The following is a 16,423-nucleotide window of genomic DNA, read 5'->3' as shown; positions in this document are numbered from 1 at the left end:
AAATACGAAGAGTCAGAACACCTGAACGCCTGGAAGCTTCAAACCTAAAGCTCTCCAATAGGAAGCTGTCATCGCTACCAGGCGATAACACACTGTAAACAAAAGTTAGCCGAGATGGGAGTTTCTCCAGCACATGAGCCCACAAAACTCCCCTGCCCCAATTATTTACTCCCTGGTAGGGAGTGAACTCGGCACATGTCATCGTAAAACGCCCCCTCCTTAATCACAGAGTTTATGAACGACATGACCTTGTTAAACTCCCCAGGGAGTTTCAGGTCACATGGTTACAAACTCCCTATAGGAGCTTTAAAAACCCTCTTTGGGCGTGACGTGTGTGTGTGTGTGTGAGTGTGTGTGTGTGTGTGTGTGTGTGAGTGTGTGTGTGTGTGTGTGTGTGTGAGTGTGTGTGTGTGCGTGTGTGTGTGTATGTGTCTGTACGGGCACATGTTTGCACGTCGGTGTGAAACACATGTGATTTGTGTGGCTAACCGTGTAAGCATCTGTCAACAGGCAACGAAATTATAAGTGCAGCGAAGAATAGCAACAACCGGTTGGTATTTACTGGGAACATTTCAATATATTTCGCACCTTAAACCACGCTGCACATCGGTCCGATTCCTCAACGAAACGTCCTGAATGCCACGCTTCAAAGGGCCGAGTAACAAAAAACTTCGAAGAATAAATTAATGGTAGCAAAAGTAAGCTGTTACGATCGTCAGCGACTGCTCCTGGAGTTTCACCATCAGAAACTTCGAAGTGGTCTGAAGTAGGCTTCGCTCGACTACGGCAGGCTGGCCGGCAACCGGTCTGAGAGTTGCGCCGGCGACGCGCTCGCCCCGTCTCTGCCAATAGTGGCTTCTCGGAGTGTCACCGGTATTTCACCGGCTGTAACATCTAAGTGGTAAGAAGGCCTCGCTATGCCGTCGGCATCAAGCCGGCATCGTATCGAACTCGCACTGCGCGCCGGCTACCGCGGCAAGCGCTACGAGCTAGCACCGACCACCGGCGATGCAAAGAATGTGTTTCACAAAAAATGAAGGCTGCTGGGATGTATAACAGTCTTCTGCGCCTTGCGACCGCAGCTGTCAATGACTAACTACAAGGCGAGCGCCGAACGAGGCGGAGTACGATCGTCAGCGATTGCACCGTAAAACTTCGAAGCGGTTCGAAGTAGGCTTCGCTCGACTACGGCAGGCTGGCCGGCAACCGGTCTGAGAGTTGCGCCGGCGACGCGCTCGCCCCGTCTCCGCCGATAGTGGCTTCTCGGAGTGTCACTGGTATTTCACCGGCTGCAACATCTAAGCGGTAGGAAGACCTCGCTATGGCGTCGGTATCAAGCCGGCATCGTATCGAGCTCGCACTGCGCACCGGCCGCCGTGGCGAGCTCTGCGAGCTATACATGCAATGCATGCGAGCAACTGGAACAGCGACTGCGAACCGTCTCATTCGTTTAAGTCTATCGCTCCGTAGCTTAAACTGCGTGGATAGCGAACACCTATTTCTGTGCATGGGAAAAATGAGACGTAAACTGCACATCAGCAAGCATTTTGGGATCGCCAGCTGTCATTCATCGAATCGCCGTGCCGTACTCGTGAGTGAGGCCTAGTCATCGAACGCGGTAGCGGCGGTCTACCTCGGTTCATCGCTGGAGCTGCTGAATGTGCCTCGTTAATGTGTTCATTCAAGGCCGCGCGCACTTTGTGTATGATTCAGTGCATTTCACGGGTCCACAAACAGCACTGCTGATGCGAATTCAGCCTGTACGACAGAGCGTCAACTGATAAAACTTTTTCGTTATAGTAAAAAGATATTAAATATTAGGCAGGATTAGGATAAAAAGCATGTGTGTTGAAGCGCTTACATCAGACCACCGCAAGTTCATACTTACGCCGTGCGTATTTATTGCTTAATTATTAGAAAAAAAAAGGCTTTCACCTGGGCTACAGGAGGTCAGAATGTGGTGCCTATATATACTCGGTGACTATATGGTAGGTGTGTACTGCGTGTGGCAAGCTGTGGTGAGTGCGAGTGTTGTGGTATTACGTGAACGTTGTGATAATGTTTGTGTACTGTAATCAGTGTTGTGCGTATTAAATGTAATGTAATTAAAGTTACGCTTGCGCATGGTACGGCTGCTGACGTAATTTTTTTCTCGGTCGATGCAAAAAATTTACTCCCATACTGTCCTGAAAAAGTTCCCCTATGGATGTAAATAAAAACCCCCCTGACACCATGCGAAAACCCCCTTCTGATGGGGAGTAAATTTTTTACTCCCAGAGACGGGTTTTTTAAAACTCCCATCTGGGTGTGCGCTAGAGGACAAGGTCATTTACTCCCATTTCGGCTTATTTCTGTTTACAGTGCAGCTTTGGCGTGATAGAGAGCTGTTAAAGGGCATCTTTAGTTCCTTCAGGCTCGAAGTAATTCACGCCTAAACAACAACAACAACAAGAACAACAACAACAACAACAACAACAACAACAACAATATTAATAATAATAATAATAATAATAATAATAATAATAATAATAATAATAATAATAATAATAATAATGCAAAAGCATTGCGTTAGCTCGGTTGTGGCGACACGCTGCTAAGTTTGAGGCGACGAGTTTTATCCTCGCCATGGCGGTTACATTCTGCTTGAGCACAATAATAAAAACAAAGGCTACTGTGACTGGACAGTGATTCCCGCCAAATAACTTTAAGGTTTTGTAGTTTTCACGTTACCGAAGGAGTACGGCCACTAGCGTCGGTCCTGTCTTAGTGAGCCGCATGGCCGCGTTATTCTGCGCACGCACGTTTGGACAGCCATGGCGCCGAGCGCAGCGTGGCAAGAACACGGTACTGTTCTCAACAGGTCACAACATTCTATGCCTGCGGCAACCAAAAATGCGGTACAGAGCCCGTTGCAACAGGGGTGGTGGGATAGGCCCATGCCACAGGCCAGAAGTACTACGCAGGATGCCGCGAGCATGTCTCGATGGGCAAAAGAGATTCACGGTGACACCGGGAAAACTGGGGCCGGTCGCTCGAGCGAAAATTCCCTGGCGTTGGCTTCTAGAAATACGGGTCGCGGTAGTACGACCACGCGCGAAGACACCGCACCGCTATTCGGCCAAGCGTTTGATAGGGGCAAAGAAAGGTGAGCGTTTGCTGCGGGCGCAAGGCGCCTTTGGCGAAGTCCGACGAGCCCCGAACATTAGGAGCCCGGACGGGAAAGAAATGGTGGTGGTTAGAAGAGGAGAAAGGCACCTAATTTCTGCAGCCCGGTCGGGAGCACGACGCAGTACGGAGCGTCATCGTGACTTCCCTTAAAGCTACGCGGACGTCACCAGAGGCCGTTCGCCTAGCCCTCGCCGGAGATACTAACTGCTGCGACCTCGGGGGGGCAAGGTTGCCAATTGTCGAATGCGCGCCACCCTATGTCGTCCCGGAGAGATTCTCACTCTCTCCCTAGTTCCGACGCGCGTGCGCAAAACGTTCCAAGCGACTTCACGCACGGCGCCACAGTCGACATCCGCTACCGGGTGAGAGGGGTCAATCGTCAATCCAGCTCTCCCAGTGCGACACACCGCGGAGGAGGAGAGAGTCACGTCAGGACATGAGACCGGCAGAAATAGGCGGCAATGCCCACGCAATCCAGGCGGACTGGCCTCAATTTTCACAGTTGCCCAATAAACTTGTAGCCTAACACTCAAACGCATCCTATGACTGGGTCCTAGTAGCGTTGACGCCAAATATAAGAATGTATTGCCTTTGGAACGCTATTAGTTGGTCTTTTTAAAGTCACATGTACATCGCAGGTCGCATGGAGACATGACAAAATGTAATGAAAAAACAATGACTCGACATCTATGAAGACACGATTGTACAAGCTTCGTTTGAAATCATTTGCTGCTGTTTAGCACCGATTGGCAAAGTAATTGTAAAGCAGTGACCGCCTGTGAAGGAAATAACAGAGGACTGGATGAAAAGCCTGCGAAGTGCACCACTCACAATCCGCGCCGCTGCCATCAGTGCCCCGAGTGGCATCGGCACGCCGAGAGACCTTTTATGGCAAGCAAAAAAGACCGCACTCATCACACCTCCCCATTCTAGCCACCCTAGTATGGTCTTTGACGCAGCGGCTTGAGCGCAACAGTGTCGACTCATGCGGTTCTGTTGAGGCTGCGACACATCGAAGGAATTGCGAAATTTCTGCAGAAGAAAAAGAAGGTCGGCGTGATCGGCAGGAGGGAGGGTATCGGTGATGGCGTTGGGAAATGTGTCGTTTGATGACTCCTCAAGGGCTGAAAAAGCATGTGGTTGTTCACAGTGGTCATCTGGGACGTCAACTTGAGAGACGATGAGTCAACATCATCTACGTGGACAAGACATTCACCTACAAGCAACTTGACAGGCTAGGAGAGTGGTTTGAACACGAATATATCGATGCGGCCAGCGACTATCTCAAGCGTTAGAGCTTTACGGCTCGTGAAGAGAGATCGAATGGCGTGAAAAAGAGTGTGCCATCGGCGACAGCTCGCAGGACACGGAGACAAGTGATACAGTTCTAAGCGGAATGTCGGTTTTCTCCTGAACGAGTAACTTAGGCGGTTTATGAAGATGTTCTTGTCATGGGACCTCACACAGTGATGAAAACGCAACTTCGGCACGTGCGCAGTCAATGATGGCATTATGGTGGGATCGGAGAGGTCTCAGCAAAGGATGATGTCATGCGAACACGCAGAAGGGACAATGTACTTAACGGTGTACAAATGACCTCTATTAAGATAGCGCAGTCTAAGTTTTCAAGCTCACCTCGATCTTTTTCTTTCTTCTTGCAGTGGCAGCTTTTCAAGTTTTACATTAGCATATTTACCATGTAAGCAGCGGAGAAACGGGCGTTTAATTCTTCTTTCGTTCACTGCAGGTCGCATGACGGCTCCGTGGGTGGTACCATACTGCATGACGAAACACGCCTGCGTCTCACTAGCAGATGGACTTCGGCGAACTTTACGCACAGCAGGTGTTCAAGTCAGCACCATCGAACCCACTGGATACAGGTAAAGTGTTTCGAAAACTCAGTTAAGCGCAAATGCACGACACGTTCAGGGCCGTTTCACGCGCTTCCCGCACAGCCGCAACACACGTGGCGGGACCCCTACCGCACGCAAGCGGAGGACAAATCAGCCAAATGGCTATGCTGCGGAGGGTGAAAGAGCGTCGCCAATTGGCTGATTTGTCCCCCGCTTGCGTGTGGTAGGGGTCCCGCCACGTGTGTTGCGGCTCAAATTACACGTGAACTTACTTATTAGGTTGTATAAGAGGAACTATTAATCAGCTGCCAGCTCATAATAAGTTCACGTGCTACGTGACTCCAAACATGCGCGTAAAAGAGTCTTTTCACACTCGTCGCTTGGCTTATAGATGTCGCTGACTGTCACTCCTACTTCTAAATTCACATATAAACCCAAAAAAGTGGATGGATGGAAGGCCGCTGTGGTAGCTCAGTGGTTAGAGCATCGAACGCGTTATTCGAAGGTCGTAGGTTCGATTCCTGCTCACGGCTGGTTATTTTTTCATCCACTTTTCTTTCTTCTTATTTACATTCAATTGGTTCTAATAACTTCCCTTGTACATTCCTTGGCATTACTGTGTGTTAGATCTCATTATTATTGGGTTAAAACATGGAAAAACGAGCCCTTAGGTATACACTTCTTTCCCTTATATATATATATATATATATATATATATATATATATATATATATATATATATATATATATGACTCTGACGAAGGCCGTGCCGCGGCCGAAACGTTAGCAAAGACAATTTCCTTTTCAAATGTGCTATCTGCAAGTTCATTCAATATATATATATATATATATATATATATATATATATATATATATATATATATATATATATATATATATATATATATATATATATTCTAAGAACGTGATATACATGATAGAATGTGCGCTATGTGAAATACAGTACATTGGTCAAACAGAAGGGCTTTTAGACTGCATTTTAACAACCATAAATCTCATGCTAACACCTTGCCCCACTTGCCCATTTCAAGACACGTGCACCTCCCTGGCCACTTTTTTGAAAACCTACAAGTCACATTACTAGAATCTGGTTTCCACACAAATTATGATAGAGAAGCCCGTGAATCATTCCTCATCTATAAGTTCAACGCCGTCGCATCTGGTCTGAATGAAAACGTAGGAAAACTTAGTTGCCTATCTGCGTAACTTGTATCACCCTGTCCAACTTTTTTCAACCTTGCTCGCACTACATTGTCTGTATCCGTTGATTACGTAGCAGCTTTGTAACGTCTTTGTCATTTTTATTAGTATTTTATAGTTTTTTTTCTCTTGCTTTTACCGGTCGGACTACTCTTCATGTTATGTGCTTTATCTTTTATGCGTTTCATCTTTTATTTGTAAACAACGTGCTCGCGCATGGAAGCAATATCTTTTTACTCGTAGATTAGGTGCTCTTTATATTGTGTGACTTGCATATATATATATATATATATATATATATATATATATATATATATATATATATATATATATATATGCCCATATATAGCCTTTCATGTCGGTTTTCACATTTGTATCTTACTGATATGCACATGTATATAAACAGCACTCGTGCAATAAACTGTATTCTGATGAAGGCCGGACCCACGGCCGAAACGTCAATAAAATAACTTCGTACGTGCGTCTTCTTTCCTATACAATATATATATATATATATATATATATATATATATATATATATATATATATATATATATATATATATATATATATATATATATATATATATATATATATATAGCGTAAAAAATGGTCAGTTAGTTTTAAGCAGCATGCACTGGGACAACACATATATGTTTGTCAACCATGTAATAATATTACATGTGACGATCTTGATGGATTACGGTTACATCAGAACTTTTCGCATGAATACAATTATGTTGATGGCGGCCTCTTCAACAGCAAATATATTATTGTGCAATACAAATTTTATTTGACTAAAGACAGCTCACAAAGAATTCAGTTTTAAATGTGAAGCAACCCTTAAAAAGGCACAGATATAGTGAGCATTTTTATCTACGTAGCTTCCCGCTGAGCTCGAGTCCACTGCTGTATTCGTCGCCACTTCGCAAGCATGCCACCGTCGCTTCTAGTTGCCGTAAGCAAGGCTGATAAGATTTATCGGAGACGAACGCGGAAACCTTTCTTGGCGCTTTCAGTACGGCACAACTAAGATATTTAGAAAGATTAGTCGCACTTATGATCATGTTTTTCGATAAAAGAAAAATTATTTTTCTGAAACAGCAAATGCTCTGACCTGTCCATAAAAAAAGTTTGTTCGTTCCCATCTTTAACTGCGTCGGCCGGCTGCAGCAGAATAAAAACATGAACAAGTGATGTAGTATTATAGGGCCTTTGTTCAGCGCTAGCCTTCGCTGCAGCGCTGCATCCCAGGGCGTAGAGCGTCGCAAAGCGCCTTCAAGGAAATCGTCACTCCTGGAATATTGGAAAATTATCACTATATTGTAACTTTTCCTGGTAACAATATAGTTGAGTGATCACCAATATAGTTGTTTGGCCAAGTTGATGATACATGATTGTTTTGAAATAAGAGCGCACTACTTAGACTCAGACAGAAATACAGGGACAAGCGCTTACTACCAATTGAAAATTTGTTCGGAAAACTATGAAATATATAGTGACAGATGGAACAGTGTCATGGCACATACGATAAGACCAAACCACGGACCAAAATAACAGAACTGATAAAAGATCTATGTATGTCAGCCCCACCTTACCAATGCCTACTGTGCCTTATAGTAATTACCTAACTCCTATGGCCCCTGCTACTGTCTAAAAATGCTAGCTCCTCATCGGTTAGAGCTATTGATGGTTTGCTGACGCAAATCAAGTGTTCACAATGGTGGAGGAAAATTTCGCCTTAGTTGTTTGTTTTTCCTGAGCCTGCAACCGGCAGTGACCACTGTCGAAAATGGGGGGGGGGGGGGGGGGCTCAGCCCGCTAACTTTGCTCAGTAAAAGGGGGCTCAGCCTCCCCCCCCGGCAGATACGCGTATGCCCAACAGCAAGTTCGTTTACAAGGTGAAGTGTTCCAGCACAGAGAAGCGGGTGCACTTTAGCGCTGTTTCATTGGTCACAGTGTCGAGTCCTAAGAGGACGCAGTTGCTTTTTTCGTTGGCAACGCATGTACTACACTGCCTGCCCAAAGGTTGCCATAACCATTTGCGGCCAAGTCTTTTTTTTTTAATATTTAAGGAAGAAAAGTTGAACCTTATTTATTGACAATCTTCCAGCTGGTCCTGAGTTAGAGCGGGCTTTGGCCTGTCCTCGGCGTTGGCAGTATTCTTAACTTAGTACCGCACTCGTCACCACTTCAAGACCGTAACGGACAACGTTGCTTACGTTACCAGTTAGGCAATTCAAGTGCGTCCGTAGGCATCGTAGCATTTACAATTTTACGCATTTACAAAGTCGTCGAGGAAGGTGGCGGAGCTGGGGGCGATTTCTTGTGGCGTTTTATTCAGTTCCTTCGCGGAAATATCCAGTTGCATCAGTGTTCCCGGTAAAACAATATAATAAAAGTACTGTAGGTTAACACTTGCCTCAAAGCATACATATACCTTCAGCCGCCAGATTATTAGCTGGAGGTCGTGGCTATCCCGAGCTCTCGCACATACTAGTCACTCTAATAAATGTTTTGGTGTCGCGTTTCACTACAACAGTAGTGTAAACAGACACAGTGCATTACTATGCGTGCATCGTACATATGATGGAGAGCACGAAACGCGAGATCAAGCTCACAGTATCACAGCGCTGAAGAAGCCGAGACGGCCATATAACCTTGTCTCAGTATGCGCAATGCGACGTTTCTGATGTGCGTCAATTCGTATTTTTGTGCGCATTTTGTCACGAACTGTACTTGAATTGCACAGCCAGCGGTGGCCGTGCTGCATACCGTTGTGAACATATGCACCATTTCCTTCAAGGTGTCGGCGTGCGTTATCCCACGTATGAAAGTACATACAGTAATAGCTGCACAATATCGGGAGCTTTTATTATTCTCCTTCAACTTCACACCCTTACAGGTCCAATAGGGACAGTTGCGCGCACTGTGTCTAGAAATATTGCTCTGAACTCAATCGACACCGGCTGAAACCTCACACGGGTAGCTCGACATTGCTCACAAGCTATAACACACCGGATCTCTACTTCGAAAACATGCTCGGCTTCACCTTGACTAAGATTATAAAAGTAATTGCAAGCTAAGGCATCGTGTAAATCGCGTCTCACTGTCCTGCACTCGCTCAATGACTTATCTCATTGTGACTGCTTTCGTCCACCTAAATGGCGTAAGAAATCGCGCAGCATGCGATTAATCGAGGCTCTCGGTCGTTCCAGAGCCTACGTCAGCATCGGTTTTAAGCCCAGACGTCCATCGAAGAATAACGACAATTACTAACTCAACTCCAGCTCCATCAGCTTAGGACACCACATAGGATGGCTCCGGAAATTTCGACAACTCGGGTTTTGTTCTTATTTTAAAACACGCGCCTAAATCTAGGTACACAGGCCTCAAACGATTCCGCCTCCATCACAAGTGTTGCCGCCACGGCTGAAATTCTATCACTTGACCTTCAAGTTAGCAGTCCACTACAACCGCTAGACCACTGTGGCGGGAACGTAATCTATTTAGTGAGCAAAGTACCTTCAAAGGTGACAGTCTGCTTACACTCAGTGTGTTAGGCTCAATGGGCAATTTTTTCCTGTATACAGTATTCTAAGATAGGCACATCGCCGCGGGAATGGGCGAAATATTAATGTACAGAGGCCGTAAAAAGTTCACAGGCCACTATTTCTTGTATTCATATAGCAGCATGGCCTGGGATTATTTAACGACTCCTGTACGTCACCGGACTGGGCAAAATGTCTACGTAAGAGCTGCATCATCGCTGTAGTCTTGGTCATGAACGATGATGGAGCTCTATGATGTCATTTTTGCTATCATGCGCGTTTTATTTTCAGCTAATTGTCCCGGAATATTCAATTTTTTTCACTGTTTATGAGGATCATAAGAAATCTTGGTGAAAAGGCATTCATAATAAACTATCTCAGCGTTGAGTATGTATGAATTCAGCTTATTGTGATAAGTCTTGAATTGTTTTAGCATGTTTATAGGTCAGATGTTAGAACACACTTATACATTAAAAAATAATTTTGTGAAAGCCCGTGGTGATCTATTCGTTGCAGTTTTTCTTGTTTTTTGGTGTGCGCAACGCCATCCAAAAATTATATCATAACATGCTTTGAGATAACGCGAGAAAACGCTACATGCACGATCTGAGTCACTTAGCGTATAAAAAAAATACCAACTCATGAGCGCTATTTTCAAGCGATTTTTTTTCAGTGTGATCTCCTTGATGATGTGACGCATTGTTTTGTCAGCCTAATTAAGAATAGAGGTAAAGGGTAAAAAATGAGCAGAAACTGGTAATGCGTCACAGAGGTCAAGTAAAAGCAAGCCTGTAAAAATCTTCGTATTTGGTATGTTTCTGATTCAGACGTCCAGCAATGTGGTTCTATGATCCATGATTTGGCTGTGCAGCCTAATATAGTGTTTGAACAATAAGCAATAGACACAGTAGTTTCAGACCACATAGTGGCCACGTCATCTCTTATCACGTTAGCATTTACGTTACCCATCATTAAACATGACGCGCGGATGAAGTTTAGCTTAGATATAATAAACATTTGCAAAGTAGTGAGAAATTCAGACTTGCGGCACATGGGTAGCCGATACAGTGCTGTAACTTGCAACAATATTGGGTAATCATATTGTAATACATTCAAGAAAAGTTGTCTCAAAAGTTAGCTAATCAATAATAATTGGAACAAGACAGTACTTTACGTACAAGGCAACGCTTCCGCCACGATGACGAGCCCTGTAGTAACACCATTGTAGATGTAACAGTCTAGTTGTGAAGCGTTGTCATTATGAGTAACGCATGCCCCGGAAAGCAAAAGTATATCGAAGCTTATAGTAAAGGAATTGAGAAGGGTGATAAGACCAGAAAGTATATCTTTATACTGCACACATTCAAATGAAAAACACTTAAGGTGCTACATTGTGCGTACAAATGTCATGGCCGTATTTCCCTCTCCTCACTGGGCTGCGCAAGTGACTGGTATGCATCGTGCGTTCCCAGTGTGCCCAATTTTAACGTTTACATAGCCGCACAGCCAGTGAGCCATGCCGGGCACCGATGTAACAGCACGATGATAACGCTGTGGTCTGTGTATGCATAAACGTATACGGCTGAGACACACCATAAGTATATGACGAAAATAGCCCCGCCGCGGTGGTCTAGTGGCTAAGGTACTCGGCTGCTGACCCGCAGGTCGCGGGATTGCATCCCGGCTGCGGCGGCTGCATTTCCGATAAAGGCGGAGATGTTGTAGGCCCGTGTGCTCAGATTTGGGTGCACGTTGAAGAACCCCAGGTGGTCGAAATTCCCGGAGCCCTCCACTACGGCGTCTCTCATAATCATGTGGTGGTTTTGGGACGTTAAACCCCACATATCAATATGACGAAAATAACAACAATTGTACGCATCACCGTTATATTTAAAATATTTACCTGCGGCACTAAACTTTTCTTTTTCGTATATGTCAAAATGTGCGTTGCATCCTAATGTGTTGATTGTTTTCTTGTTCTTTACAGGACAGGAATAACAGACCCGACGGTAATGGCCCAGCACATTGATGAGCTCATCGCAGGCCTTCCATCGGATGTGCGCGGAGACGTCAACCAAGAAAAAGTGACGAAAATGAAAATCATGGCCAGAGTGTTCATGGAAGGCCTCATGCGCGACGACCAGAGTGAAGTGGTTACAGACATGGTCTCCGCCCTCAGGGAAGAGCATCCCAAGGCGCATTACAGGACAGGAGGAACAGCGGACAGGGTAGTGCGCCTCCTTGAGTACTTACTCCCGTCGGAGGTTGCAGACTACATGCTCGTGTCCGTGGCTAAATCCAATGGTGTCAAAAAGAAATCTAAAGCTTATGTCAATGAGTACAACGCGAAATAGGCAAGGCTTCGTGTCAGCTGTCCGCCGTTTCACGCATCGTTTACATCACCACACGATAACAGCCTAGGTTATCTTCTGTCGAAAATGATGTGCCATGTGAGCTGAAAGCTGCGGAGATTACAAAGAAAGTTACATAACACTCGTGAAGCTGAATGGTAAAATCTTATATTTTAATGTTCAGTTTCTAAAACGTCACAACTGCCACGACTACGCGAGACTAGTATGCCAGTATCCGCCACAGATAAGTTACATTGGAAATGTTAATTAACGAAAGCTTAACCTAATGAAATAGGTATCGTCAGGAGATAATGAGCCTTGGTCGCTTTGACAGATTATGGAACTGCAGTGGCGGTGACTCGGGGAAGAAGTGTGAGTAAAAGAACATTCTTGTTTTGCGCTCGAAAACACACTGTATGTTGGAAACAGCCGAGGAGTCGACACGATAGTTTTAGGTTATGTAACGCTGCCCAGCCTGCTGTATTGCTCCTAGAAATAGCTTGAGCGTGTGTTTTTTTATTGCATGGCGTAATAAATGATGTTTGCAGGAGATGCATTACTTTTGCTCAACAGCCCTGGCTCGCATGAAATTTATTTAGACTTACACTATATATGTCTGTCGTTCCCACTTCATGGAGGTAGCATGTTCGTAACCGTTTTTTAATGCAAAAATAAGATTGTGTGGTTAGCACAGCTGACATGAGACAGCCAACTATGACTACAATCACATTTTATATTACCTTACAAATTTTTGCAAAAGTGTTACTGTATAACTAACCGAAAGTACACAGAGTATACCAGTGAAAACTCGCGACACTGACAGAAGTTCCAATACACTCACTAGAAAATATCTTGAGTGAGGAAGGTATCTTGACAATAACCGAAGAGTCGACAGTGCCTCGTTTATGTTCAAAGCATAGCTGGCTGAAACAGGCTGGGCTTAAGCCTTTTGGGCCCGGACCGGGTACGGGCTGTATTTAAAAACACCGGGCCTGGCTCGGGTGGGCCGGAGCATCATGTTTTCCGGCGGCGCCGGGCTCGGGCCGGAAAAATCGGCCCGTGCAGTGCTCTATCCACCATTACTGTGGTGTTACTTTGTAAAATAAAGCCAATGCCTCCTCCCCGTTTTTGTCCTTCGCTGCTGATCTTTCCCTGCCATACAGGTCCCGGGAGAAGAGGTTGTTCTTCGTCCCTCAGATGAGTCCCTGTTAGAGCGTAGACATCTATTTTTTGTCTGTTATTTGGTCTTGGAGTTCAGCGCACTTCAGTTTGTTTGTTCCTTGCAGATTCAACAGGCGTACCATGAGTTTTAGTGACCTCATTATGTTTTGTTCTTTTGTTGCGTATTTTTCTGAGGAATGTTCGGCGATTTCTCGGGGATTGGAGTTTGAGTGTGGTTTGCATATAGCTTTGTTTGTCTTTGTTCTAATTATGTATGCCTACGAATGCACGTTTCTTTGTCTTCGTTTGCCTAGGTCTGTTGTAATTGCCTTCAGCAGCGTTTGCGTGGTCCTTTCTTGTAGTCGCATTCGTTGCCAATGTTGCAGTTGACTTGGCTGTTTGCTGTTGTCGTCGATCTCACTTAGCTGATGTCCAAGAATATCAGCTGCCTGTTCCGAGTAGTGGATGTCGTATAGCTGGTCTTTGGTTAGGTGGGCAGCTGTTGACATAAACTGTACACATAGACCCAGTGCTGTGCTAGCATGGCCGATTTTCGTATTCCATGTTTTGCATGCAGTTAGAAATTGTTGGCCCCTTTTTTTTGGCTGTGGTATGGCACACACAATGTAGTGATTTTTGGGTGCCTTTTGGCTCCAGCATGTGAGTCGTCGTTTCAGTTTCTCTGCCGTTCTTTCCCCGTCTGCTCTATTTAGAACGTCAGTAGTCCCTACATGGATGATTAGTTGTAGTTCTGTGCTGGTGACACTTTTTTCTTTCTCAATTTCACCTTGTGCTCGTTGCAGTGTTTCTTCTAGATTTGGCACCTGACTTTGTAGTGATTCGTAGTCTTTGTTCATGTATTGTTTTGCGGAGGTGCCTTTTTCATCGATCAGCATTGGAGTCACCTTGAACTACTGTGCGCTCGCGTTGTGGTGGGTGGTCGTTGTGTTTAATCTATTGCATGTGTGCGTTGGCACGTTTCTGTGTTTGGTGCGGGCGGTGATGTTGCTGCGTCTGGCTGGTTTTCTCTGGTTTCCAAGCTCTACATTTTTCGCCTACTTATGTCCATGTGTTATGATCATCTGCTACCTCAGATGTGGGTTAAGTTTCTTAATTTATTTCGCTTGTGCTTTGAATTGTGGTGTCTTCCTTCCACTGACTGTGGGAGTGCATTTTTGAGAGGAGTGTTGGCTCTGATATCCCCAAGCTGCGGCAAGATGTGCAGGTAGCCGGTAGCCTGGTTCCGGTGTTCTTGCGGGTCCTGATTCCTACTTCTCTGCTCAATGTTTTTTCTTTTTAGTTGGGCTTGGAGACTAGTGACCTTCTCAGCGAATTATGCTCGCAAGTTGCGTTCCTTGTTAAGCCAAGTGATCAGGATGTGCCTGTCGGTTTTTGCATCGGCATGGTCTGCTTCCCATTAGGCTTTTATTTGGGCAAATTGTTGTGCTTGTTTGTCACGCATTTTGATTTCTCGGAGTGCTATTGCAGCCTGCATTGATGTTAGTCTCGTGCAAAGGTGCAATGTGTGACCAGCCTTTACAGCTTTCACACTCTGCCATTACTACTCCTTCCGACGGAAGGAGTAGTAATGGTAGAGTGGTAGAGCTCTTTCACACGGGCAGTGGTCCCTTTCGGTGCGGTGCCTCGGTGAGTTCTGGTCATGTTTACAGCAATTTGTCCTCTGGTGTTATTCCTGTTTGTGTATGTGCGATGCTAAAACAGAGTTGCTTGTTTGTGTCTGTTTGCACTGCACTATCAGGAATTACATGGTAAAGGGTGGGCACCAGTTGCGATTTGAATTGCTGCCGGGTGGTTTCGGTTTTAGTGATGCTGCCAAGCCATAGATGGTGTTCGCTGTCCACTCACTCTTGATTGTTTGGGTATCAGCAGGTTAGGCCTGGTTACTCAGGTTTGTTTTGCGTCGGGGAATGAGCAATAATCATTGTCAGCACACACCGCGTGCGTATTGAGACGCACTGGGTTTCCACTAATCCGCAGAATGCATGTTTGATGGCGTCCGACAATGCGTTGTTGTTGATATTCCGGATAATCCAGCCGGCGAGATGGGGCACGACGGCTAAATGCATCCACCGATGCGCGATAATCCACTTGATGTTTCCAGGCTCTTTTGCTAGATTGCACCACCATGTCAACAAAGTTAGTGTGGCTGACGCGACCTATTTCACTGGAGTGCGTCCAGCATGTATTGCCTCTTCTACTTTTCGAGATCGAGTCGCCTTAAATGTGATTAAACCATACATATCACTATACACTCATGCCGTGTAACTTTAGTTTTAAATCAAGCTTTATGGTGACGTCTCGTTCGCAATCGTCACAGGAAACTCAATCACCTCTGACATTTTGTCTGTTACGACTCTGTGCGCAAGATTTCGACAACACCGATTCGAAAAGAAGGCTATCGATGCAAGTGCTTCTGCAATGTCTGATATTCGCGAGTCGTTGCACCGCGCAATTACGGACTACGATAATTGCTTCGAGCTGCGAATCTGACGAGTGACCTTTGTGCATGCAAAGAGAGAAGCTCTGCTAGCTGTGCCACAGTTGGAGTAGAGTTCGGGGGCTGAGGGGGCTCGTTTTTCTCTTTCTTGGGGACCTTGGAATGTAATGAAAAAACTTCATTTTTTATTTTTCTCTTTCTTGGGGACCTTCGACGCAAAAATTTTGATCTGTCTCTCTGTACATTTGTCTGTTTGTCCACCCTAACGATACCCCAAACGGCATCTAACGATACCCCACACGGCCGACTCCATCCGCAGCGCCCACCAATATTGCTCCAGACTCAGAGCTCACACTTTTGCGAGTGTCAATTAACAAGCAATTATCTCGCATATCAGAGACACCGTAACAACACGTCAATATTCTGTATGAGTGTTTTTTACTAGAAAAGGCATCATAAGGAATTCTAACGACCATACTGTTTATCACGCTGACCTGACCATGCAGGGCTGTGCACGAAAAGGCAAGTGTTTCCAACGCTTTGCTAAGATGACACGGTGGTGGCACCTACCCGTCGCCTTGCCTTATCAACCCTGAGACGGGCGCGCACGCCGCACGCTTCATTTTCTAAATATAACTGCCAGGTAGCGCTCATGTCTCA

General features: G+C 45.4%; 1 protein-coding gene across 1 annotated transcript in view; it reads left to right on the top strand.

Moving 5' to 3' along the window:
• The window catches only part of LOC119161771 (retinol dehydrogenase 7), a 35,969-nt gene extending 23,253 nt beyond the window's left edge, over positions 1–12,716 (top strand). The window contains exons 5-6 of the mRNA XM_037414286.1: positions 4,916–5,048; positions 11,781–12,716. Of these exons, the coding sequence (XP_037270183.1) occupies positions 4,916–5,048; positions 11,781–12,147 (500 nt within the window). The 3' untranslated portion in view covers positions 12,148–12,716. The remainder of the gene's footprint in view (positions 1–4,915; positions 5,049–11,780) is intronic.
• The last annotated feature ends 3,707 nt before the right edge of the window (positions 12,717–16,423 follow it).

Source organism: Rhipicephalus microplus, chromosome X (assembly GCF_043290135.1).
Source record: "Rhipicephalus microplus isolate Deutch F79 chromosome X, USDA_Rmic, whole genome shotgun sequence".
Classification (NCBI taxonomy): domain Eukaryota; kingdom Metazoa; phylum Arthropoda; class Arachnida; order Ixodida; family Ixodidae; genus Rhipicephalus; species Rhipicephalus microplus.
Note: the sequence above shows the minus strand (reverse complement) of the source record. Positions and strands in the feature narration are given on the sequence as shown.